The sequence below is a fragment of the Artemia franciscana genome, chromosome 13, assembly GCF_032884065.1.
Source record: "Artemia franciscana chromosome 13, ASM3288406v1, whole genome shotgun sequence".
NCBI classification, from domain to species: domain Eukaryota; kingdom Metazoa; phylum Arthropoda; class Branchiopoda; order Anostraca; family Artemiidae; genus Artemia; species Artemia franciscana.
In genome coordinates, this window is record NC_088875.1 from 14174062 (window position 1) to 14201942 (window position 27881).

The window sequence follows — 27881 nt, forward strand, 5'->3', positions numbered from 1 at the left end:
GTTTTGGATATAGAGCTGAAACTCGTTAATCTTCACTATATTTTTGAATATGGCCCTGATGCATCGGCGGGGATATTTCAGCAGTTGCTAAAGGCGCCTAATAACTATCTTATGCTCTTTCTTGACAACAATCTAAGAAGTTTACTTCTATTCAGGGCCGTACCTATAGGGGTAAAGTCTGAGCCCCCCCCCCTTTCGTAGTTGTTGTTCTGATATTTCTGTCAAAAGCGCAATTGTTTTGACTTGAGCGGAGGAATTAGTCTTAAATTTTGACTGCTGGGACAAAGCCGTATCAGGGGGGGGGGGGTTAATGGTTTGAGTACCCTTCCCCCCCGCCCCCCCCCCCCCCCCCCCCCCCAAAAAAAAATGTTTGTGCGACTCATAAAAACGTAACAAAAATGAATATAAACAAGTTTTTGATGCGTTTTTTAAAGTTTCTTAACAAACCAAATCCGTATGAATGTTTCTAATTCCTCTCATTTTCACTAAAAAGAATCATACTAATAATAGCAAACTCATTTACACAGCAAATTAATGTTACAGAGATATAGCCAAAATAAATGAGATTCAATTTCAGTGACTTAGCTTCGGGGGCCAACACCAGGGAAGCTATTTTTTTTCTGGACTTGGTGTGCTTTTGTAGCCTACTGAAGTTTTATTCTACTTTCTATAGGCCTTCTGAAAATGTTTAGATGAAATGTCATATTCTGCTTAACAATCTTTTACGTTTTTTTACATTCTTAACGTTTTACGTTAAGTATTACGTTTAAAAAAATTAATTTTACGTTCTTTTACGTTTTTGAAGTTACTTTATTTCGAATGTATGGCGAATTTAATCCATCTAAAAACTTATTTGGATTTTTAATAAGCTATTTTAGTCATTTGATATGCTGTTCGCTGATGGTGAAATTTCAAATGACCTAAAAGCTCGCTTTTGCGTAACCGTTGAAAGATGGTTTATACTTAATTTGCTTGATTTAGCTGCATGCTTATCGTATATTTTTTATTCGTTCCTAAGAGATCGATTTTAAAGCCTTTATCATTGGAAAAGCATAGATTAAGAGAAAAAAATATTCAATAACCAAAAGATCAGCTTTCTACTTAAAAAGCGTGATTTCAGAAGAACTTCAATGTAATATGAAAATCTAAAAAGTTTACAATGAATTTTAAAAACTATTCGAGACTTAAGCTAATGAAGCAGAATTAATTGTATAAATGGCTCTCATTTTCAGCTGTATCCAACACGGTACTTTTAATTAACGTAACCAAGTACAGATCATGCTTGTATATAGCCGAGAGAGGACACGGCCTGTTCAAGGACAATCTCATAATTTATTTCAAGGAGGGAGAGAGATCCTAAAAATATTTTCCTCAGAGAGTAAAGATTTGAAAAGCAGGTTTTTTGTCAGGAAAAGTTCCTTTTTCAAAAGTAATATAATTTTGCATACACTCTCCTAGTTTGGGGAAAAAAGCCCTACACTCCCTTATGTGGCTCTAAGGTTTAGCCAGAAGCTTTTGTTACGAAAATTTAGTCAACGCCGATATTCATAAGCCCCTTCAAGTTATTTTTGTTTAAGAAAGATAGTCAAATTTTACAATGTTTTAGATGTCAGAAAACAATCACAGAGCCAATATGAATTGTTTTGTTGAGAAGAAGAAAACAGACGAAATGGAAGAACAGGCAGCCAAAGATCTTTTACTACCTTTTGGCTTAAACTTTACAACTGATCCAAAATTTATCCGAACTACTGGTGAGAAAATGATGGTTGTCTGTGAAAGTGGGTCTGACCACATTAATTCAAGGTACGTTAGATAAGGCATTTTAAACCGTTTCGCATGTTAACAGTGGTAATTGTAAGACAAGTACTGATCTTCTGATTTTCTCCCTGGGGCCGGGGTAAAATGTGTGATCGGGGGCAAATCATCCAACAGTTCCTGTGTTTTTCCCCGGAAATTTCTGGGTGTCCGTTTAGAGCTGTGTGGCTGAGCTTACAGAGTCACACCGCTGACCCTCCATCATAAAAAAAATTACCAGAGACACCGGGACTCGAACCCCTGCCCTTACGGACACAGGATTGGAAATCCATCTCGCTAACCGAACACGGTAGTAAAATGCGTGGTTTTAGCAAATAAAATATTCATCAAAAATACATTTTGGCATGTGTTTATACCCTTAGTTATTTGTATTTTAAGGCTTGTCGTTAACCAGGAGTTATAATTTAAGCTAGATACCTTTTTTGGACAGAGCAAAAACTTCTTGTGTTGCAATAATTTTGGAACTCAACTGTCTGTGGGTGAGACTGGGAGCCTAGTTTCCTTATCTTTGAAAGAATCTAGCTCTGTCGATCCAGATATGTACTTTCCAGGGGCTAACATAAGTTTGAAATTAACATTAATGAAAAATATGATTCTTTAATTTTGAGAATTAATGAGGGTTAGAGAACTAAAATTTGACAGCTATTAAATAGCAGATATGAGATAATTGTAGGTCTTTTTTTCGATTTAATTATAATTCTTAAGAATGGGCAAAAGACCTGAAGCAAGAAGGACAGAATGATCACGTAAGGTCGGATAGCATTTGGCCAGACCACTTTCTATTTCACAACTTGCGACAAAATTTACGTAACGAGTCAGGATGTTTGGTGGAACTGGATGAACTTTGGCGATCTGTGTATAATCCGAAAAACTAATAAAAAAAAGACTCTAAATAATAGAAAAGTCATTTTTTTAACATTAAATGAGTGAGCAAAAGGTTTTGTTGCTGTTAGGAGTTTTCTTTTTTTAACACGGAAATTACAGCTGAAACACAGATTATATTTCTGATACACATTATTTCTAAGGTTACTGTAACATGCAGAAAACATCCTTGTCTTGTCCAATATTACCAAATGCTTATTCTCTCCCCGTCAAAGATATTGATCATATAGGTCGCAAAAATCAACAATCATCAAGTTGATGCGCAGAAGTTCGTAATGGGCAAAAAGGGCAAATTTGACAGGCGTATCAAGGATAGGACTTTAAAATAAATTAGATTCAATTTCGCGATTTGACCGTCTGGTGGGGGGGGGGGTTGATTAATTCGGAAAAAATAGAAAAAATTAAGTATTTTTAACTTGCGAACGGGTGATTGGATCTTAATGAAATTTGATGTTTGGAAGGATATCGTATCTCAGAGCTCTTATTTTAAATCCCGACCAGATCCGGTGACATTGGGGGGAGTTGGGGGGGGGGGCTAAAATCTTTGAAAACACTCAGAATGGGGGGATCGGGATGAAACTTGGTGGGAAAATAATCAGAAGTCCTAGATACGTGATTGACATAGCCAGAACGGATCTTCTTTGTTTGGGGGGGGGGATCATGTCTCAGAACTCCTATTTTAAATCCCGACCGGATCCGTTGAAGGGGAAGATGGGGGAGGGCGGAACCTAAAATCTTGGAAAACGCTTAGAGTGGAGGGATCGGGATGAAACCTGGTGGGAAAAATAAGCACAAGTCCTAGGTACGGTATTGACATAACCGGAACAGATCAGCTCTCTTTGGGGGAATTGGGGGGGGGAGGGTTAATTCTAAAAAATTAGAAAAATTGAGGTATTTTTGACTTACGAAAGAGTGGTCGTATCTTAATTAAATTTCATATTTAGAAGGACCTCTAAACTTAGATCTCTTATTTTAAATCCCGACCGGATCCAGTGTCATTAGGGGGGGGGGGGAATCTTGGAAAACGCTTAAAGCGGAGATATCAGGATGAAACTTGGTGGAAAGAATATGCGCAAGTCCAAGATAGGTGACTGACATAACTGGACCGGATCCGCTTTCTTTGGTGGAGTTGGGGCGAGGGAGGAATTTGGAAAAATTAGAAAAATGAGGTATTTGTAACTTACGAACGGGTGATCAAATCTTAATGGAATTTGATATTTAGAAGGATCTTGTGCTTTAAAACTCTCATTTTAAATCTTCACCAGATCCGGTGACATTGAAGGGAGTTGGAGGGGGAAACCAGAATTTTTCGAAAACCTGAAAATCGAGGTATCTTACGAATGGGGGATCGGATCTTAATGAAACTTGATATATAGAAGAATCTTATGTCTCAGATGCTCTATTTTCAATCCGAATCGGATCCGCGGACATAGAGGGTTGGAGGTGGGAAACAGAAATCTTGGAAAACCCTTAGAGTGGAGAGATCGGGATGAAACTTGATGGGAAGAATAAACACAGGTTATAGATACGAGATTGACATAATTGATACGGATCCGTTCTCTTTGAAGGAGCTGGGGGTTGTTAATTTAGAAAAATCAGAAAAATTGAGGTATTATTAGCTTAAGTACGGGTGACCAGATCTTAATGAAATTTGATATTTAGAAGGAACTCATGTCTCAGAGCTCTTATTTCAAATCCCGACCACATCTTTTGACATTGGGGGAGTTGGAGGGGGAAACCGAAAATCTTGGAAAACGCTTATAAATGTCGTATATACGTGGTTGACGTAACCGGACTGGATCCGCTCTCTTTGGTGGAGTTAGGTGGTGGGGTTCAGTGCTTTGGCGAGTTTGGTGCTTCTGGACGTGCTAGGACGATGAAAAGTGGTAGGCGTGTCAGGGAGCTGCACAAATTGACTTGATAAAGTCATTTTCCCCGATTCGACCATATGGGGGGCTGAAGGGAGAGGAAAAATTAGAAAAATTGAGTTATTTTTAACTTACGAGTGGGTGATCGGATCTTGATGAATTTTTACATTTAGAAGGACTCGTGACTCAGAGCTCTTATTTTAAATCCTGACCAGCATTAAGCCTCTGATTTTCCTTTTAAAGCAATCTATCGATTCTTTGAATTTTGCTAGAGCTCGTACCATATGAGCTCCTGGCTCTTCCGACCTCGTCACAAGTGCCAGATGAGCTCTTAGCTCTTGTTCTAAATTCACATTCAATTTTCAATTAGAATGGAAAGACAGCCTGACCCAAGAAATTATTCATTTTCACTTAAATACTATTATATTCAATTCAGTGTAAATTAAATATTCAAATATTAATCTACATAAGCCACCTCTTGCTTCAAATCTTTTTTTGTAATCGAGTTTATGCGTGCATTTCCAAATATTTTTTTTTTGTTCCAGAGGACCTTCAATGCCATACTTACCGTTTGAAGGACCATTACCCGGGCCTTTACCAATCATGGTAGGGCCAATGCCTTTCTCTTTCAATGGCCCAATCCCTCAAGAACCTATGCGTCCAAACCATCCCCCACAAATTCCTATCGAAATTGTACGTGAAATTGTCAATGAAAGCCCTGTAAAAGTACAAGGGGATGGTCCAGCACAGTTTTTGAGACACCCACCGCCACCTCCAGTTCATATGCCACAAAGACCTGTCTCTGATAGAAGAGCAAATGGCCGAGCAATGATCTTTGACCAGCCTGCTGTTGCGATGAGGCCCCCCATGGAGGAACAAAAAAGATTCCCACAACCAACCGGACGAGGTAATGCAGTTTCAATTCAATCAAGTTTAGTTTTTACTTCAATTCAGTTCAATTTGTCATTCTCGTCACGCCTACATTATAACTGAAGATAAAACAAAATTAAAGTAAACTATTTCACACTGCTCTCCAGATCTTCGAAAATCTTGAAACGCTAATGGTTAAACTTGGAAATATTTTAGTGCGATTTAACCTTGACCTCTTTAAATGACATAATGGTGAGAAAAAAAGATACTAAATTAACTTTTGCTAATGCAAAATGTTTTTCATTTTTACCTCTATTTTCTATATATGTTTGCGCGCACATTCGGGGGAGGAGAGGGGGGAGGTTGTTAAGGGCCTGTGATCTGAGGGGGGAGGTTGTTAAGGGCCTGTGATCTGAGGCCTCTGTATAAATTGGAAAACGGACCTAAAACGCAGATTTTATCGGTAATACATTTTCAGTTCACTTCAGTTTTATTTTCATAACAAATAGAACAAGAAAAAACTAAACAATAATAATTTATATATGCCCTCAAGGGTAAGATTCAGAGCAAACGAACAATTAATAAAATTGATCAAAAAAGTAATAATTAATAATTGCGCTTACACCCTTTTATAAGGGTTAATTTGGTTTAATATTACAAGCATGAATGATACTACTCGAAAAATTTATTCCGCGGAGGTAGAGACCTTGCCATAGAATTTAAAGCAGCACTCATTCAAACAGTAAGTAAAAATAAATTACCATTAAGCAGGGACGTATCAAGGACTTTTTTGGGGGGACAAACAAAAAAGATTTGTTTTTGAGGGGGGGGGGGCAACTAAAAAAAACTTAAAAATCGCATTGAAAATTAGTTTATATTCATTTTTGTTACATTTTTACAAGTCAGAAAAAAATTTCAGGGGGGCCTAACTACTACCCCTCCCCCTGGATACGGTATTTTACGGGGAAAAGGAAGACGTTTTTTACCAGAAATTTTACAGGGAAAAAGAAGAGACTGCTTAGAAGGAAAGTGTTCGTATTAGAGACCACAATATAAATAAAAAAAAAAAAAATAATCAAAGTTAGTTTGCCATCAAGTTCAAAATTTGTATTAAAACTAAATAACTAAACCTAAATGTTTCTAGAATACATTTAGGAACCGGAAATGATTTATATTTCCTGTAAGTGCTTCCATTGTTTTAAAATTTTCATGATGGAAAAATTTTGCTCTGTATATCTACTCAGCAGTGTGCAATATCCCGACATAAGGAGAAGAATGAGCGGAAATCATTTAAAATATTGTTACTGGATATGTATGTTTTTCTAAGGTCTTTCTAAAATAAATGTTATTCTTCTTAAAGGAGATAACTACTCCATATTTTGCTTAAGATCTAGATAATTTTTCTCTTCTGAGCAACAGAGTGGAAATATTTAGAGTAGGACCCAAGGCCGCATCCAGGAGGGACTCTACTGGGTTTAACCCCAACCCCCGATATTTTTTTCAGACTCGTAAAAGCGTGACACAATTGTATATAAAGAAATTTTTGATTTGTCAAAAAAAATTCCCCCACCCCCAAAATAGATCATGAATACGCAGTTGGTAAGACCAAAGAGTGTGGACAACTTCTAAAAGTGGAAATTGGCACTAGTGTTGATAAAAGAAAAACACCAACGCCATCTAGAGGTTGTTGTCTTTCCATTTCTTCAAATTTCAGAATTGTACTTTTCTCTTAAACTAGAGTTTAACAATTATTACTACAGTAATTTTATGGGTTGTGCTAGTTACAATGCGCTAATTACGGGTTGCGCTAATTTCCCTTTATTATTAAAATTTTAAAAATGCCAAGAAATGTCAGACGCTAGGTGACTTTAGTGATTTTTTTTATCAACACTAGAGCAAGTTTCCATTTTCATATGTTACCCAAACTCCTTGGATAGGGAGCGAAAATATTTAGGTTAGGACTTAAGAGAAAGTACTTAAGCCAAAAATCCCACCGTACCTTACACAAATCCAAGTGGCATTTCCATATCCCCAATAAATCAATGCTTTTGTTTGCTTCTCAACTACGCATTACCCAAAGCTATATTAAAAGAATCATATAAATAAATAAATTAATTTAAGCAAAATTAATCCCTTAAGTATAAAATTATTTTCAATTAAGTAAGTTCTAATTAGTTTACTTTGAGAGACATGTTTTTCAAAGCAAAGGATCGAAAGAACATGGAGGTTATAACTACAACCGTGATTTCCATTTTGATCAAAATAAATCTTTTCAGAAATACCATATATCATAAATTCACACGCAAATAGCTTTTTATCAAGATTGGAGAAATTCGTCTGCAATAATGTATATTTTAGCCTGCATTTTTTACTTTAGAAAAGTAGTTAGAAAAAAGATCACCAAAAAAGTATATTTTGCTCTCTAAACAAAGATTCATTTAATTTTAGTTTCTTGTCTAATCCTTCTACCGTTTCTAGTCTTTCTATCGTATGTCACAACTTCAAACACAAATATCTTTTATTAAAATTCAAAAAAATCATTAACACTAATTTACAGTTAGCCCGCATTTTTTGCGTTAGAAAAATAGTCGGATAAAAGAATCACCTAAAAAGTATTTTTTACTCTATAAACAAAGATTCATTTAATTTCGATTTCTTGTCTAATCCGTCTACTGTTTCTAATCTTTCTATCGTATATAATAACTCAAACGCAAACAACTTTTATCAAACTCCATGAAATTCACCAGTACTAATTTGCATTTTAGCCTACACTTTTTACATTAGAAAAGTGATCAGAAAAACGAATCACTTGAAAGGTGCATTTTTGCTGTCTAAGGAAAGATTAACTTAATTTTGATTTCTTGATTAATCCTTCTGCTGTTTCTAACCTTTCTATCGTATATCATAACTTCACACGCATATAACTTTTATTAAAATTCAAAAAAACTGTCAGGACTAATTTCAATTTTAGCCTACATCTTTTACTTTTGAATATTATTCAGAAAAAAAAGAATCACCTAAAAAGTATATTTTCGCTCTCTGAATAAAGATACATTCAATTTTAATTGTATATCTGATCTTTCTACTGTTTAGATATGTATAGATGGAAAAAATTACCTGATGGTAAAATTTGGTCTTAAAAAGAAATTCATTTAATGATGTTTTCTTGTCTATTAGTTTCTTGTGAGCCTAAACACAAAATGCAGTTACCATGCGGTGATAAATGGACTGGCTTCAAAGCTTTCTATCTGAATTTTTAATTACTTCTAATTCTTTATAAAGGTTTTCTTTTGAATTCAGTTAATTAAAAAACTTTGATTTTTCTATAAACTTATTTTAACTTTCAGCAGATATACCTACCTCCAAAACTTTTCCCATTGTGCCTTGTTTAAAATAAAGATTTATAGTGCAGAGTTTTCCATGCGGCAAAAAAATTAATTACAAATTCATTCAAATACAGTCTCATTTTCTTATCTACTTTTATCTACTGAAATTGATCACAATCCATGAAAACTCTTAAACTTTTCTCTAATTCGTATCTGCTTTTGTAACTAAAATTTTCCCGCGGACAGATATAACATATATTTTGCTACTTTTGTAAAAAAAGTTGAGGGGTAGCTTTGAAATCAGGCCCCCCCCACAGGGCAAGGCCATCCACAGACTGCAGACCTAAGATGACTGTTTTTAATTTTTCTTAGAGGGAACCCTTGCTAATAATCTTAAGGTGCTACTTTAATTTCTTTTAAGAAATCCATTGGAAATATTGAAAATAGTGTCCTAAAATATAATTGCCCCCAAATCCAAAACCTAGTCTGAGAGTAAATCCTCAGTCAAAGAGAAATTTGGTTTAAGTTAAAATAGTAATGAATACTAACGCATTTAAGTCTCTTGTTATTATTAATGGTACCCAAAGAAGAGGTCACAGAGAAACTGCTTTTCTCTTTTGACATAATAAACTAAAAAAAAGGTTATAAATTTTGAAAAAACTTAATGTGTATCTGCCACTTTTTCTTTCTTTTTTTTTTTTTTGTTCTAGAAATAGCTAATTAGAAAAAAAAACTACGGGAAATTTTTGTTTGTTTTCATCGTTGACGATTTTCGCTTGTTTACACTTTCTCCTCAAATATATTTAATCTGTATGCCATATTGACGTTGCATTTCTTTTTATGGTCATAGACCCTTCGGATATTTGCCATTCAGTTATATTTGTTTTGTATACTTTAGATTCGATTTAATTTAGCGATCTATCAGAAGAGGATGAAACAAAGAATTACGGTAACACTGTCTACCCGATTATAGCAGGCTCTACACGAATAATGAAAAAAAAATACCCTTCTCTGTGACATTTCCCGCAAAAAAACGAAAATTCGAACATAAACTACAGATGACACTAACAGGGTTGAGGGTAAGCTGAATAAAACTGGTGAAATAGAAAATAGACTGGTGGTGAAAAAACAAAAACAAAAACCACCGACATTAATTTATCTTTTTCCTCTTGCATTGGTCATAAGTGTCGATGCAAATTTTTCATAAAGTAGGAGGGAGGGGGCAAAGTGTGAAATTTTGTTAATTATTAAAAATTTAACTATTTGTCGACATTTTCATCTTTCCAAGACGAGGGAGTCAATTTGTTTGAATTGGTTAAAGAAGCTAACACAGCCTCAAAATCAATCTAATTTTAAAAAATTGATAAAACTTAAAAAATTGATAAAACGGGTAACTCAATTTCTAATAAAAGAAACTTCATATGCAGGAATCGGTAGTAGCGGGTGCCAAATTTAAAAATAAGAAATGTGGGGTGAAAAACCAGCTAAAACAAAATAGACATTTGTTGTACAAGGCAAACTAAGAAATAAAAGTTTCTTCATAAAGTGTAGTTTTCTCATGGGGTTAATAGGTTGTCATTGTTTGAGTTTTTATGAACAAAAAGTGTTGTCAAAAGTGACCAATTAATTCTGTATATTACTTTTCACGGTCTAACGGGGCAACTCTGACGAAAATGCAGCACTGCCATAAAAACTTCATAATTTTGAAAAACCCAAAAGAGAAAGCTTTGAAAATCGTACTTTTCAATTATGAATGGATCTAAACTGCCAGGGGACTAATAATGTTCTTATTTCGATGTCCTTGGTACTTCGATAGCCTGCAGCCCCGCCTGGTTCAGTTAATTAATAAAGCAGTATATTGTATAGCATAAATTTTCCAAGATACCCTAAAACTAAAACAAAATTGCAAAGTTAAACACTTGTTTGCAGAAGATAAAAGAAGGTTAAAAATTCTAACTATTTTTTTAATTTTAGAAAAGGAAAACCAATAAATTTTGTAAACCAGGAGGAACTTTTGATTGTTTCGAAAAACAAAAAAAAATGTAGGAAACATACTACATTAATTGATGGACTGTCTTATGTTAAAAGGACATGATATAGACATCAGTTAGACAAAGGCTTCACACTTTTACATCTTTTGAATTGTGGCAGCCAGCCACCCTATAGTTTTAGGCTGTAAGAATGACATATCTGATTAAATTCTAACCTTTCAAAAGCTGATATAAATAATAAAGGTTTGCATTCCCTGTGAAATATGCGATTAGGAACAAGCCAACAGCTTTAACTTGGGTCAGAAAGACAAGATACTTATGTCATAAGGTCCATTACTTTCGGATAGGTCTATTCACCCAGCTTGAACGTTGATATTGCTTAGACTTTTTTCCTGAGGTTGATATAAGCTTGTTAAAGAAGCAGGAAACTTTGCTGTTTTCCAATGTTTTCGACGTTTACTTTTGTTTTCAACGCATTTTTCAATCGAAAAAATGCGAATCAAATTTCCAAAATGTAATTTGACGAAAAGATGAAGCAGTATCTTAATGTTTAAATAGCTGAAAACCCGATCCCCACCAGAAAACCATGAAAATAAATACACGTGGAACATAAGCCGTAAACTAGGTTTGCACTAAAGCTATCATTTTTTTTTTTCAATTCGCGTTATTTAAAAAAAATATATACAATGAATAGGTGTTAAAACACAATGAATAGGTGTTAAGAACTCGGTTCTTTGGCACTCAGGTTGGACTTCTTTAGATTTAAGGTTGTGGTAGCTGTTTATAATTTTGAAATCCAAGATTAGAAGGGACCCAAAACGGTAACACTGATAACGATTTTCAGTGCAATGGGAGATGAGTAAAGTAATGCAGATGACATTATAGTGCCCCCATGCATACAGGGTTCCAGCAGGAGTATTGCAGGCTAAAATTATTATGCTACGAAAAAAAAGTCAGTAGTATTTATAGAATAGAATAGGGGACAGATTTTTGTTGATACATTATTTTCACAACTCCTAAACCCCCCCTCCCAGCAACCCTAGAACCAAAAACATGGAGTCACAAAAATTAAACATGCATTTACCTTGAAAGTATATATGGTTACCCTACCCAGTATGAACGGAGATACTATCTCGTCATCTATTCAAATTATTCATTTTTAGTGAGTGCTATAATTAAAAAGCCGCTTTCCCGACTTTAGTTTGCTTTGGGTACCAAAATCAGCAAGATGTTATCCCTGAGTTTCTATCCAAAGGAGCACCAAAAACATATAAAATTCGCCTGGTAGCGATGTTCCGATTTTAGCAAGGACAGAAAAATATGTAGCCATTGAGCTCTTAGAAGCCCGTCTGGCTGAAATAGCCAAGCAATCTTGGCAAAAATGAGGCAAACAAAAAAAAAAGAATAATTATAAATAGGACTTATTATTCATGTATTTATTTCTATATACACATAAATAATGAGTTAAATAAAACTGACGATCTTCAGCATAGCAGTCCGTCGAGCTGTTCAATGCTGGGCTACTTTTCGCTTCATGATTCTGTTTTACTTTACAGCCATAAGTGGTGAACTCAACCTTCATCTTACTCCTCCAAAGCCACATTTTGCTGAATCTCAACTTAGACCTCAAGCCAGAAGGATGTCGATGGAAGAGCTACCACCACTACCAATGCATCAGCAAATATTCCCACCGCAGCCAGTATTTGCTCCACCTCATCAACAGATGAGGAATGCTCGTGCTTCTGTGGATAGAACACCAAATGAACCCCATTGTAAGAAATGTTTCTACGTTTAACTCATTCTTACTTTTTTCTTACTGTCTTCTCTCTCTTTCTCTCACTCTGTTCACACACATCATGTATATACATAAATAAATAAATATATATATATATATATATATATATATATATATATATATATATATATATATATATATATATATATATATATATATATATATATATATATATATATATATATATATGTCATTCTCATCATCTTTATTTAGTAGTAGACCCTAGTTTTTTCATTAATTTATCTATTGATGAATTCTTTTCGTTTTTGCAAGTTTCACTTTTGCTTTTTCATGCACATTTAATTGAATCGTACTAGTCAATAAATGAAAGTTTCTTCTTGATTAAGCGCTCCCTTTTTTCTGACCCATTATAACCCCTTATCTATAGAAGAGTGACCCCTAGGTAGGGAAGGGAAGTTTTAAATCATCAAGGCACAGGGTCATAATCCCTAAAATGCAACTTGTGATGCGTGTTCCTCATAAGAAAATTCTGAAAGGGCTCTACAGAGTCAAAAATCTGAACTTATCGCGAATTAAATAAAAACGATAAACACAAATACCGTAGCCCAGAAAGGTTGAGATGTCTAGGGCAGGTTCTGCGGATGAAGAAGGACAGATTGCCAAAGATTGACATTTTCGGCCAACCGTCTTGGGCTAAACGGGAAGCAGGTGGTCTGCGGTTGGGGTGGGAGGATGTCGTAAAGAAAGATTTAAGTTAAATAGGAACTTCCTGGGAGGATGAGGATGGAGGACGAGCTTGCATAGCTGGGTTGGCCTCAGGTGGCTAGGTGCTGCAGTGAGTTGTTAGTATTAGTAGAAGTAGTAAATATGGTAACAACAAAATTCATCTTTTATTGCAAAACTTGAATAGCCTTTAAAAGGAAAAGAAAAATAATTCGTCCTTTCTTTTTAGACCAACTCTTTAGATAGTATCTAAAACAAAATAATTGATGATAAAAAAACTGACAGTCAATCAATTTAAACTATATGTCTAGTATTTTGGAAGTGCAAAAATTCTCACTGTGCAGGCTGATTTATTCTTTGAAAAATGTATGTATTTTTTTTCCATAGTTATCCAGCCACGATCTGCTGACGTTAAGAAGAGACAGAAGAGATGTTCATGCGACTGCGCATGCTGAAATTTTTAATTATGCGTTTCGTCTTAAATGTAGCACTTGTTATACTTTATTATATTTTTTGTATACACTATTCGAATAGATATTTCGGTATTAAAACTTTCAGATAATTAATTGTAAATTAATTTCTAACTTAGTTGAAATGTTATGGAATTTTACATATGAAGATTTATGCCCTAAGCCCTGCCTGCACACTGGGCAAGAGCAGTCAGACATAAAGGAATGTTTTTATGAAAAGTTAGACATAGCGTTGTCAACGCGGTTTAACTATACCGTCTTCGGTACAATTTGGAGGTGTTGGTAAAATCCGGTACATTTGAAAGTTTTTTGATACAATAACAATTTTTTTGTAAATTTAGCCGGATATCTGTTTAAGCTTAAGTTTATCGAAAATTTTCTTATCTCGGCAAATTTTTAAACTGGTGCTCATATTGTGCAAATTATCCTCTTACGATGCAAATTTGCTTGGAAATTGGTGCAGTTTATTTCGAACCGTTGGCAACACTGGTCAGGTATCAGTTGTATTTTAATTCATAGTCTTTTACGAGCTTATATACCACCAAGTATCACAACCACAGGGACATGGTTAGAGCTGGGCGATAGCTGAGTTTTTGTTTCAATATCGATACATCGATATGATTACTTTCGTTTTCGATACACCGTAATGACAGTAAAAAGTTCCAAGCCATTTTCTATACTTAAATGGTCTCTCCGTTGCCATACAGTGTTATGTATATTTTTTTGCAATATGAAATCAAAGCTAAGACAGTTCTGTGTTTTGGGAAAAACACCTCTTGGAAGCAATGGAGGTAAAACGGTCATGGGTTTAACAGCAACTTCATAAAAATTTTTCTTAGAGTCAGTGTCGGGAGTTTTCCATACACTATTTTATTTTGTATGAGATTTTCTTAGAACTTTAGACAGTAGTTATGAAAACATGCCCTGTGTTCACAAAAAGCACTTCGTCATGCAAGATTAGCAAACTCACTAGAGTCTGCTGAGGCTATTCTATAAATGTTGCACCTGCATTTGCTATTGTAAAGTGGGTTGCCAGCAAGGCCGAAATAATCTCACTACCAATCTTGCTTTGAATTAATAGAAGATTATATGGTCAGATGTGCATTTTATAATCCGAGTTCCCAGATACTCTTCATTGTTTACGGATGCAGCGTGATAAAGCATTGCAAACCCTAAGTGGGTCATTATTTAATAGTATTGTGAAATTTGCTAATGGATATTAAAGAACTTGAATTCGAACTTGAAGCCTATTTTATACAGCTAATTCTTTTGGAGGTCATTAGAAGATTTTATTTCTCCACCACAAAAACATTTATTTCGCCTTATTTTTAAGAAAAGATTTTACGTTAACTATACCAAAATTATTACTTTTAGTTTTTATAGGTTTTCCGGCGGCTTACTAGTTTGTTTTTTGTTGTGTTTAAGATTATGCTTCGTGTCTGAATTGACGTAATGAGCTATCTCTCTATCTGTCTTTTCTTTTCCTTTTTTATTCTTTCTTTTAGTTATGTTAGTTGAGTATACCCCATAAGAATGACACGTTCTGATTCTTGGGCGGATTTTTTATCATGATATATGTTTGATTTAAACAAAAGACAATAGTTGAGTGCTTAGTTTTAACCTCCTCAAAAGTGGTAGCACTATTTTTCTTTTGAAATACTATGCCACTTTTTACCGGATCTTTCAGACCATCTAAATTGCACAACATTTTAAGGAGCGAGGCTCATCAAGTCGTCACAAAAGTTTTTATTTTCTTTGCACTAATATAGAAAATGCTACCTATATGTGGCTGGCGCAACTTATCAATAGCTACAAGGCTACGCATAAATAATCACGCTATGCTTATAATTATTTAAACAAGAGTTGAACAACCAGCAGTTTGTCAATAGCACTTCTCACTATCAAAGCCAAATCATTAGAAGAAAAGTCCATAATGCTCGCTCTTAAAAGTTTGACTTTTGGTTTCAATTCTCTAACAATGACTGCCCAGACACAAGACACATTGAATCGGACTAAGAAGCGTTTTTAAAACCCTATAAAACTGTAGTATGAAGACCAAATGGCTAAGGAGGGGGCAGTCCCTTTTATACACATAAATCATTTTTCAGTTTAAGTTTTAATGTCGCTCTTCACGTTCATTTGAGAAAAATAGTTTTTCATTATTTATTACTCCCAAAGAATGGCTTGATGTTTTCAAAGAAGGGTAGAAACCTTAAAAAATTATTTTTCTTTTCTAAATGTTAGAGACATAAATTGTAAATAAACTAATCTGTTATTGCTATGTTTTGACTTGTCAATTGGCGTAAAAATTTGAATTATGTACATGCACAACCAGAATATAGCCTTTGCAAATGATTGAACTACAAATAATTTATCCAATAATCCAATCTTAAATTTTAAGCGAAACTCCGCAATAATTTTATACAAAATAAATTTACCATTTAATTTTTTTAAATAGTTAAAATATAGCCTTACAATAAACAACAAGAAAACAAGACAAAGCAACTGACTCACTTGCAAGAAAAACAAGCAAAAAGCATAAAAACACACGTCCACTAAAAATGATTCTGAAATAAAAAGAATTTATTGAGCAATAAAACCACAGGGAAAATTCTAACAAGAAAGAGCATAGAACTATCCCTTAAAACACAGGAAAGCAGAGATGGATGATGTAATAATTCAGACTTGGTGATAAAAACCACTAGCCAGAAACACCTTCAACTAGCAGCCTGGGTTCACCTTTCGAGCCTAGCTAAGTCTTGTCTTCTCACAAATATTGGTCTGACAATTTTCTACTAGTCACAAATAGCACATAGAAAGCTAAGCTAGACTCAGCTAATAAATTTTCTTTGGTATTGTCCTTTAGATTTTCTTTGGTATTGCGAACTATTTTAATTTCAGTGACAACGGGTGTAACTCAGGAATTTCATTAATTTCAAAAGGGGGTAACTCGGGAATTACTGAGCATATTAATTTGAAATTTTCTAGAAATGATAAGGGATATGATCAATTGACCAAAAAGGCAATATTTGGCTACTAGTTGTAGTAGCGGGCAATATTTGCACGCTACTACAACTACTGCTTCTTCTACTGTTACCACAAACACTTTTACTACTATCACTACAACTAATATTTTTGTTGCAAGTACTTCTTAGGATATTAAAGAAATACCTGAAGAAACGGTGAGGGAAAAGTTGAACTAAATAACATACTATGTGTACACAGATTGCTGATACGGGCGTATCAGCAATATTTTTGGAACAACTTATGAATGAATGAATGAACTTTATTACCCGTAAAAGTATAAAAAACACAAAGTATTGAGTATTATAAATAAACAAAACACAAACGATAAACAGCGAAGAAAAAATAAATTCAAACTAACAAAAGACAACATGGACTAATTAACCAGTATCAAAATGGAAAAAGGGCTGCAGAGGGTCGCAAACGTGAATAAAGTTGATAGTCTTTTTACATAAATCATCACGGGAAGACCGAATCCGAGAAGGCACATCTGTTAAACTAAATCGAGCATAATTTTTTTTGGTGCCATCTAGGAAGCCGTAGGAGGAATTTGCAATACCTGAAATAAGCGGCACGTAGAGTATATCGATCTTTCTTACGAAACAGATGAGCCATGCCTGATAAAAACAAAAGCACAGGGGCGCAATAAGCGTTATAAATCATGCAGAAGCCATTGAAAAGTGAAAATTCATTGGGAAGTGAAACGTGTTGGGCCAAAACACAGACCAAGCCAACTAACTAAAAAAGAACATGGTAGAACTGCAGTTCCAGCAACGAATAGAGGGACTGCATTAGGGCTATTAAAACAAATAAATTCACATTTAGACGCATTAACTGACAGTCCAATCTTAGATAGTTTATTTGTTAATATATTAAAATTAGAAAGCAATCCACGGCGAGTCAGGGCAACAAGAAGAGCGTCGTCTCTATATGCAACAGAAAACAAACCAATATTACCGTAAAAAATAGAACTTTTAAGGGGATGTAAGCACCCTGTAAGCACACATTTAAATATAATAGGAGACAACACGGCACCTTGTCGAACTCCCTTATTAATTTTTACCGGTTCAGATATTTGGCGATTCCAGGTAACTTGAATTTTAAACTTTGAATACCAAGAAGACGATAAACATAGTACAGAATGATTAACACCAGAAGACGCAAGGGAAAAAAGAGCCTGAGAGTGCCCAATATTGTCGAAAGCCCCAGAAATGTCAGCGGTAAGACAGTATAAAGACATTTTAGTTTTTACGGCATTCTTTATGAGTCGGCTTAAAACATGATATGCATGGGAACAACCGAAGCTTTTCCGAAAACCAAACTGAAAAGGCGTAAAATCAAAATTCGGCTCAATTTCTGGTAGTAATAAATGTTCAAGCAACTTACTTAAAAAACACAATACAGTAATGGGACGACAATTTACACATGACGTGAGATCCTTGCCTCGCTTTTGAATAGACGTTACACGACCACAAAGGAAATTATCAGGAACAAACAACTGTGCTAAGCAAGACTGGAAAAATATTTGTAAATGGTTAAGTAGAGCAGGACAATCATAAGCAGAAAATCGGTAAGAAAGGCCGTCACCATCAAAGGTATTTGAACGCTTAATTTTTCTTAAAGCCAGTCAAATTTCAGATATTGGTACAGACTGGACGTGAGCCTGCAGGAGACGGTATGGTAATAGTGGTTTAAGCAACTTATAATAAAGAGACTGAAGAAAACTATTAAATACAATGAATACATGCTTATAATGATCAACAAAATTAGCTAGCTGGAGACAAGATAGGGTAGATGGGGAACATTCCTCACTATTAATAGCCTTATTCCAGGAGGCCTTATCGGTGGGGCCTAGCCATGCATTCATGCGTGCTCTCTTCAAATTGGCCTTATATTCAAGTTTACACTTTTGTTTCACAGAGAACACAGCTCTGGACGATCGTCAAACACATGATATCCACATATGTAGCAAAAATTCGGCTTTTTCCTTAGCATGTTTTACTTCAGGATCAACGTTCAAATTAGGCTTCCTAGTACCAATCCGAACTTTATTCACAGGCACTGCAGCTTCGGAAGCTGATTTGAGGCAATGGACAATTTGATAATAATAGCAATGTAAGTCAACTGCACTAGAAGGCAAGGAAACCAAAGTTTTCAGCAGGTGATATGGCACTTTTATGGTCGACAGTAAAGCAGTTAGCGTAGCAAGGTATAGGGGGACATTGGCACGATACCAGTTCAACTTCGTATGCCACTTCAACAGAGCCGAAAGTGTTTTGTCAGATAGCTCACAGGACAAATTACACCTAAGAATAAGGTGATCGTCATCAATCCTCTCTTCGTCAACCTTGACAATCGATGATAATAAACTGGAACTGGAAGTGATCACATGATCCAGGTTCGATTTTGAACAGCCTCTGTTATGAATATACGTGAATGGGAGGCTCTTATCTGCGACGTGACATCTTCTAGGAAGTGATTCTAGCAAGAGGATTGACCTATCAGGGGTACCAAAAATGTCACAGTTAAGGTTACCAGCTAAAACCTAATTTAGGTCTTTTAAACATAGACTTTCGAGTAGAGACTTTAAACTGGAGCAACATTTAGCGAAAGATATGAACGATGCTATTGAACGTCGATTGCAAGATAAGTAAACGTTTATAAAGGCGGTACTGTCAAATTGAATTGCTAAGACGTTATCATCATAATGAATCACAGAGGACTTTGATGGGGAACGGAAGAAAATTGCTAGACCACTGGAAGGGTGACCTCTAGTTTTCTTGGCCTTCTGCGAAAAAAGATGGTGTACAGAAGATCATTTTAGGCTAGAAACGTTTGATTTGGCCAAAAGACATTCTTGCAAGAACACTATATCATGGACTAAAAATACATTAATTAACAAATCTTTGTCTTTTGTGCCATTAATATTTAGAAAAGCAAAACTTAAAATAATGGTTTCGTTCATTTTGGAGCAGAGTTCAGAGCGCGTTTGATCACTGAGCCATTCATACATAGGAAACATGAGCTCTGCCGCAATTGGTATATTTCGGAGCCTCTAAGCAAGGATCGTCTTTAGTACTGGAATGGCATCCAGAACATTTAGAGCACTTTATCTTGTTCGGGGCACATGGAAATTGAGCTAACGAAAGATGGATACTTTGGCACCTAAGACACCGTCTGGGCAGTCCTTTGTATTCCGATATTTTAAATTTCCATCTTATTTCCATTTCCATCCATATTCATTTCTCTGGCGGTAATCCCTAAACATAGACCAACAATATAGTTCTTTTTTCATGCCATGTTCATCGCTCAAAAGCACGGAGGCCTTCAAGCCGTGGCTAGCTAGAGCGTTGCTCTAGCGGTAACCCTGCGCTACACATATACCAACAATATATTTCCTTTTTCATATCGAACTCCATCAGGCCCATGTTCACTGCTTAAAGCACGGACGCTTAAAGCCAATGAATATTTAGACTATTTCTCTAGCGGTAATCGATCGCTATACATATACCAACAACAGAGTCCTTTTTCCGCTCATGTTCATTGCTCAAAAGCACGGGAAGATCAATTGAACAAAAGGCAACATGTGCACACTACTACTAATACTACTGCTACTGCAACATCTACTAGTTCTATTGCTCCAGCTACTACTTCTATTGCAACTACTTGTAACGTTAAGAACATTAAAATCGAAATTTCAAGAAGTACATGAATATACAGGCTATCCAAAAGCAAGTATCATAGCAATGGCTAACTGTATTAAATTGATTAATTATACTACTGCTGTGACTATTATTACAACTATACCTAAGGGTATGAAGGTGAAATTTTCCAAGAATATTTCTGAAAATTTCTATTATAAGAATGACAACCTACAATCCATATGCATATTGTCAAAGGGACATATCAGCAATACCTTAGGGACAGTTTCGTGGGTGAATTTACAACTTATAATGCTTTTTGTGGGGGATGTTGAACTAACCAAAAGACAATATTTGCATCATAACACTACTGACTCTGCTCCTGCAACTACTACTACTATTATTATTACTGCTACAAAAGCTAAGACTAATACCGCTAACTCTACTCCTACTGCTGCTACTATAGCTACCGGTGCTACTACTACTACTAATAAACCTAAGGGTATTAAGGCGAAAATTTTGGGCAATGTTGTAACTGTATTGAAATAAATCGAAACACACTATGCCCACACAGGTGTTCAAGAGAACTTATCAGCAAAGCTTCAGGACCGGTTGGTGGTATTAAGTTAAAAATTGCATCGAGTGTTGAAGGGAATAGTATTAAAATATCATACAAGCAATATCACAGTATGTTGATAAAAATTGTTGGAAATCTTTTTCCAGCATATAAATAGCATGCCATAAATTCTTAAGAAAACCAAAAAGATTTAAGCTATTATTTTGTTTTTCCCTGAAAAGACTATGCCAATATAAAACGAAAAGAAATTAATTTAAACAAACTTTTTCCGCAAAATAAGCTTTTCAAAGAAAATTAAAGAACACCATTAAACCAAAAGTGAGCAAAAGTAAAATCAAGTAATCTACCAAGCATAAAGCTACCAGAAATCAGCCTCGATAAATAAGTGAAGCCCAAAACGAGCAGAAATTACAGTAGATAACCGATTCGAACTCAAAACAAGCAGAAATTAACATGAATAGGGTTCAAAACCCCCTGTTCCTTCCATAAAAACCTTCAATGCCCCTGGAGCATAATTTACAAACATTACCCCAGGCTCTGGTGGTTTGTTTCAACCCCAAGAGCCTTGTTATAAGAAATTTGGACTTTTTTGAACAAAATGATTATCTGAAAACAAATTTGAGATAGACTGGTAGTTTGAATTTTTTTTTTAAGAATATTGTTTAAACCCCAAAAGTCTTGTTATATGATATTTGGACTTCTTTGAATAAAATGACAACCTGAAAATTTTTTTTAAATAGTTTCATAGTTTGAAATTTTTTAAAGAAAAGTGTTTGGGGAAATGAAGAAAATTGTTGGGGATCAGAGGGCATTTGCCCTCTGATCACTTTTGACTTTTGACTAATAAAATGGGCCCTTTTTGAAGTTTTTACGACAACACTTTCTTTAAAACCTTAAATATCTCAAGGGAATAACTTAAAACCCTTGCCCCAAGGGCTATCGAGGGGGGATGTTCATCCTCAAAGACATAATTTCCGAACCTTTCAACTACGTACAACAAAATGGGCATACCAAATTTTGGTCGAAAGTGTTTGGAGAAAGGATGGCAGTGGGGAGGGGGATGGCATTTACCCTCCGATCACTTTCGACTATTGGAAAGGGCATCAGCCCTTTCAATTTCAAATTAAATGAGCCCTTTTTGAAGTTTCTACGACAACACTTTCTATAGAAACCTTACAAGCCCCCAGGGCATAACTTACAACACTTGCCCTGAGTGTCATCCTCAAAGACATAATTTAACAATGGACCTTTTAACAATGTTTAACCAAGTGGCTATCTGGAAGTGTTTGGGGAAATTGATGTGTTTGGGAAATGATGGCCGTAAGGGGGGGGGGGCATTTGCCCTTTCATCACTTTTGACAATTAAACTAGCCCTCTCAATTCAAGATGGAATGAGTCCTTTTTTAAGTTTCTATGACAATGCCTTCTAAAAAAAACTTTAAAACTTTATAAGCCCCAGGGCATAATTGACAACCCTTGCTCTGAGGGCTTTGGGGGGGGGGGAGGTATCATTCTGAAAGACATAATTTCCAGACCTTTCAACTACGTTGAACAAATTGGCTATTTCATAATTTTGATTAAATTTGTTTGGAGAAATGGTGGGTTTTGGAAGTGGGGTCATTTACCCTCAAATCACTTTTGACTATTAAAAGGGACACTAGCCCTTTCAATATCCAACTGAATGTGCTCTTTTCGAATTTTCTATAGCAACCCCTTTGATACGAAGTGCCCTGTTCTTAAAAAAAATAATACTTTGTGCCAACATTGTTCTTTATTTATACAGCGCTTTGTGCTGCCTATGATTGTAAATTCACTAATTGTTAATCACTAAATCTAACCACTAGAAGGTACGAGAAAACGCCGTCAAAAAAGTAAGTAAACTTTATGAAAAGTACACCATCAATACCAAGTATATTAGACAACATTATTGCAGAGACTTCAAACCTTTGTGCACAAAAATGCAAAATTGCGTATTTTGCAAGAAAAGCATGATCACAGATACATATTTATGTGTTTTTGTTTATTGTTGTTTTTTCAATAACCCAGGAGTTATCATGTAAAATTAACAGTCCTAGAATATTATAAAAAGGTTGGTTCAAACGGAAGTTTAGAATTCTAGTACCCATTTAATTTGCAAACATGACCGTAATGCAGCAAAGTGGCGTTTTCACCATTTTGTGGTGCGAAAGAATAATTTTGGCAAAAAGAGAGGGGAAAGCTGTTGATTGAAAGTTCTTAGATCGATTTAACTCATTGATTAGCTCATCCTCAGTCGTTTGTGAAAGGGAATTGAAAGCCAGTTTTTCGCTAGACCATAGCATTAGAAAATTTAAAGAGATTGTTTAAGGTTCTTTTGGAAGGAGTTAAAAAACCCCATGGGCCAGAATTAGTCAGACAGGTATATTTAGAGTATTGATGTCTGTTCAAACTTTAAATTACATCCTGATACTTTTGAAGTCAATTCCTCAAAAGATAAACGAAACAATTCAGAAACTGATGTCAATCAAAATAGACACAAACGTCATATTTGCCTTTTATCATGTCTTCCATATAAGACAGAAAGTTTGTTTCGTGCTATTAGAAATAAAAACTCTGCTACTGTTGAAATTCTGTCTCTTTTAAAAGTCACTAAAGATAAAGCTGTACTAGAAAAAGAAAAAAAAATTCTGGTCTACCTTGTAAGAAAGTCCAGAAAAAACTGGGACTATGTTTTTTGTACTTTTTAATCACAAATTATAATGAAAATTAAATAATAAGAAAAATATCTATAAATATGACAACCTTACCTCTACTGCTATTACTAACAACTCACTGCAACACCAAGCCACCTGAGACCAAAATAGATGTGCACGCTCCTCTTGCATCCCAACCTATTCAAAGTCTCCCTCTTTATACTATCCCAGGAAGTTCCAATTTTGCTTAAATCTTGCCTCACTACACTCTCCCACCCAAATTGAGGACAAATAAATTTATATGTTAAAGACAATACAAAGTGGTTTTGCACACATCCAAGACAAGTATTGAAGCTATTTTAAAATGTATCATATGGTATCCATACTCGTCTAAGGTCCTAAGCTCTTTGGTTTAATCTTTGGATCTCCAGTAGATCCACTAGACAAGCTAAAAAAGGTATTTCAAGGAATCCGATTTTAAGTTAAAGGTATGGGGCATCCCCGTGTTCTTTTACTTGTCTAATGGGATTTCCACTTATCAGGGTTTAACCCCTAAAAGATAACAACAAATACTTATCTGGCCACATGCCACTTGAAATGGCACAAATAACTACGAGAATAACAACATTTTTCACGTGTAAAATAGCCAATATTATTGCTTTAATGCTATGTGAAGTTCTGACAAGGAAGAGACTGGGGCTTCGGGCCTGTTTCTAATTTTACAGGCAAATACACATTCAGCAATTATTTCAGAGCTGGGTAGCCTAATACAGTTTGTGTGGCCAGAAGTTTAATTGTAAGATTGCAAATGGTGGTTGTCATTTGCCTTTTTTAGTCATTCCATTCAAGATGCTTTGGATATTTTTTAATGTGATAAATTGTCTTAATGCTCTGAAAAGGGAAAAATATTTCAATTGTATAGGATAGGAAAATTTCAGTAGGCTAATCAATTTAAAGTCCTAAATTAGCCAAGGAAGTGTTTTTTTAACTAAAGAATCACAACCTTCTTTGAACTCCAAATATATAGCCCTGTTTTTCGCCCGCTTGAGCCAGTATCCAGTTCCTGATTGCCATTTACACTAAATTTCACTTTTTCTGTTACTCATTACTTCTCAATATTACTAAGGGGTCATAGTTAAGCACTAGAGAAGTCATTGTTAAATAACATGTGCTTATGTATATATAGCTTTTTGCTACTTATTTTTCTCTCGTTATATAATGCTTGATGTGGTATAAGCCAAGAGAAGGACCTGTAGACCTATAGAAGAAAACCTGTTAAAAAAAGATGATTCTTTGTAATTTACATAATAATTATAGCTAGCACATTCTACATGCAGCCCTGCTCTACTTTAGCCCCAACCCTCCTAATATGGAAATCTACAGCTGAAATTATATATTTTCTATTGATTCTGCCAATCTATCCCTCAACCCTAGTACCTGTTAATTGAAGCAACTGTGGCAAAACAAGAACTGGAAAAACAAGTAAAAGGTGGCAGAAAACATTGGAAATATATAATTTGGGCTATATATTTACAAATTGGGCATGTTAGGGGTAAATTTTTTGTTGTTCATATTTTGACTTACAAATAAAGTGAATATACCACTTGATGCCTTTTTGTATGTTCTTTACAAATATAATAATTGCTTATATTGCTAGTTCAAGTTTAAGCACTTTTTGACCTTACTTAACCTAACAAATTTTGGCAGTGAAAAACACACATTATTTTGTCAAAAATAACCAAAAATACATACTTTAATTGAAAATTTGGCATCAAAGAAGAAGAAAAACAGCATAATATTGTATAAGTTATTAATCTAACTTAATTGTGGAAAATCAGTGCTTCATAGATTATACAACATTTAAAAAATGGATTAATAATGGAACAGTAAGTTTGAGACCAATGTTTTAAGCTTTTTTATACCCAAAAACTATTTGGGTATATTTCAGTCATTTTCAAGAGCTCAAAAACTTGCAATTGAAGCACTTATTATGTTTGTAAAGAACATAAAAAAGGCATCAAGGGGTATGTTCTCTTTATTTGTAAATTAAAAATATGAAAAAAAAATTTTTACCAATTATTAGTATAGCTGCATGATTTTCCCCTGGGTATGTAGGCTAAGTGGATGGTCACTTATACCTGATCCTGTCCCTACTGTTTTTACTTGGTTGAAAAAAATCCAAAGAAAGTCCCCATTGAAAAGGAAAGAGACCAAAAGTGAGATTGAATTTGTCATAGCTTGGAGGTTTGCCCCTTCGGTCTGTTTAAAGAAAACAGATTCATAATTAAAGCTTTGTTCATTTCACTCTCAGGGATGATTTACATTTGTTACACTTCATTAAATGGTTGTAAAGGGATACTTTTATTTATGTGTCTTGTTTGTTTTCTACATGATTTTTTAAATCTTTAAACTGATATCCATTTCTTACAAATTAATTAGTAATACCACAGTTCCATTTGCAAGTTTTGACCTACTTCGTAACCCTGGTCTCAAAATTGCATATAAATTTATTGAAGCTAGGAAACATAGAACTCCTCTCTGTTTAAAAGAAAACGGATGGACATAAGTAGGTTTTAATACACTAAAAGTCCTAGGGCCATGGCAATTAAAACAAAACAATGAAGATTAACTTTAAAATGCTTGATATTACATAAATATAACATTCAAAAAGAAAACCATTCACAAAATTTTACTTTTGTGCTCAGTTGCCAACCTGAGCAACTACCCTAAATTTTTAAACCTTGCAAAACATTCACCTGCCACCTCTTATGACCTACACTCTTGTCTGTACATCAACAATTCATTGAAAAGGAAGGACCACCTTACTGGCATTTCTTCCTTTGTACTAATATTTAATGGGTTTAAAAGAAAGCTTCTATGGCTAAGTCAGAAGCCCAGTAAAGGACCAGGTGGTCCTTTAACCAGGAAGTGCAATAGGAAGCTAGGGGCCAGTCATCCTATGCTTTTGCATGCCCTTCCTGCTTACTGACCCCAGATTTCTCTAGGTAACCTTTTAAGTTTGGGCCAACTCTGGCTGAACTTACAGAGTCACATCACTTACCTTTGTCCCAAACCAAATAAACTGCTAATGCCAGGAATTAAACCTGTGCCCTTTGGATAAAGGATTCTCAACCTAGAGTGCCAGCCACTTAGGAAGGAACACAAATGTCACAACAGAACAAAAATTATTTGGAAAAAGAAAATATTGAAAAAAAAACCACTCAAGGCATAATTGCTCCCATTTTTCACTGCTGTCCCACAAACAATATGTATTTTATTTAGAAAAATAAATTTTAAGACAGGTACCAACAAAACTCCATCAGGGATTGTATTTACTTAAGATACAATCAGAAATATGAATGCTTAGTTTTGTGATATTCTAGTCTTGAAATAATAATAAAAGAGAAATTATATATTCTATTTTTCCACCAACCCATTTGAGAAAAATCATTTGTGACAACAATATACCCATGGTTGGCTCAGAATCTCTCTAAAATGCTTTAAACAGAAGGAATTTTAAAAACAATTATACTGATCAGCAAGAAGAATATTAACATAACTATCTAAACTTGGCACTTTTTAAGACAATTTTTAGCAGAGCAAATGCAAAACTTTAATTGTGTCCTATGTCATCTAAAAAAACCATTAAAATGTGTCAGATGTATTTTAATATAAGATGCCACAAAGACTTTTAGTTGAATCTGTGAAATGAAGGGCAAGGTATTCCTTTACATTTTATACAACATGCAAAAAGAAAAACAGTTCAAATTTTTTTTTACAAAGGAAGAAGCCTGATGTAAAAAAAATAAATGTATTTTAACAGAAAGCATCTGACATCAATAAAATCAAATAAAAAAAATATTTATGGAGAGTAAACAATATAAGCCATATATTTAACCTTTAATGAGGTGGCATAAATGATTATTTTTAAAATTAGAAAAAAAGAGTGTTATGGCTTAAAGTTCTGCTCAATCAATAGGACTTGTCTTTTCAGAACTAAGGCCAGAGAAAAAGAAACTGATAGCAAAAAAATAAGGCACCCAAAAATTTCAGGACCCTCAGAGGGAAAAGAAGTAGAAGTAGGTACTTCAAAATACCTTCCTGGGACATAGGCTACTTTAGCCTGTAGACACGTCCCTGAAAGTTTCATTTTACTAGCCTAACCTCTTTCAAGGATAGCCAAAACTAGCTTAAGTAAAATTTTACCCCTACTTTACCCTAAAAATCCAGTTTAAATAGCAATCTCAACAAATATAGACTATATAA

The 27881-nt window shown here is 34.8% G+C and overlaps 1 protein-coding gene across 2 annotated transcripts in view; it reads left to right on the top strand.

Annotated features, from left to right (window-relative positions):
- Positions 1-27881, top strand: part of LOC136034561 (uncharacterized) — a 66201-nt gene that overhangs the window by 15327 nt on the left and 22993 nt on the right. The window contains exons 4-7 of one of the 2 annotated variants that reach the window (XM_065715803.1): positions 1607-1803; positions 5111-5472; positions 12309-12524; positions 13619-13797. The exons of the other annotated variant lie outside the window; for it this stretch is intronic. Coding sequence (XP_065571875.1) covers positions 1607-1803; positions 5111-5472; positions 12309-12524; positions 13619-13686 — 843 coding nt within the window. The 3' untranslated portion in view covers positions 13687-13797. Of the gene's footprint in view, positions 1-1606; positions 1804-5110; positions 5473-12308; positions 12525-13618; positions 13798-27881 lie in introns of those variants that run through there. 2 annotated transcript variants of the gene reach the window in all.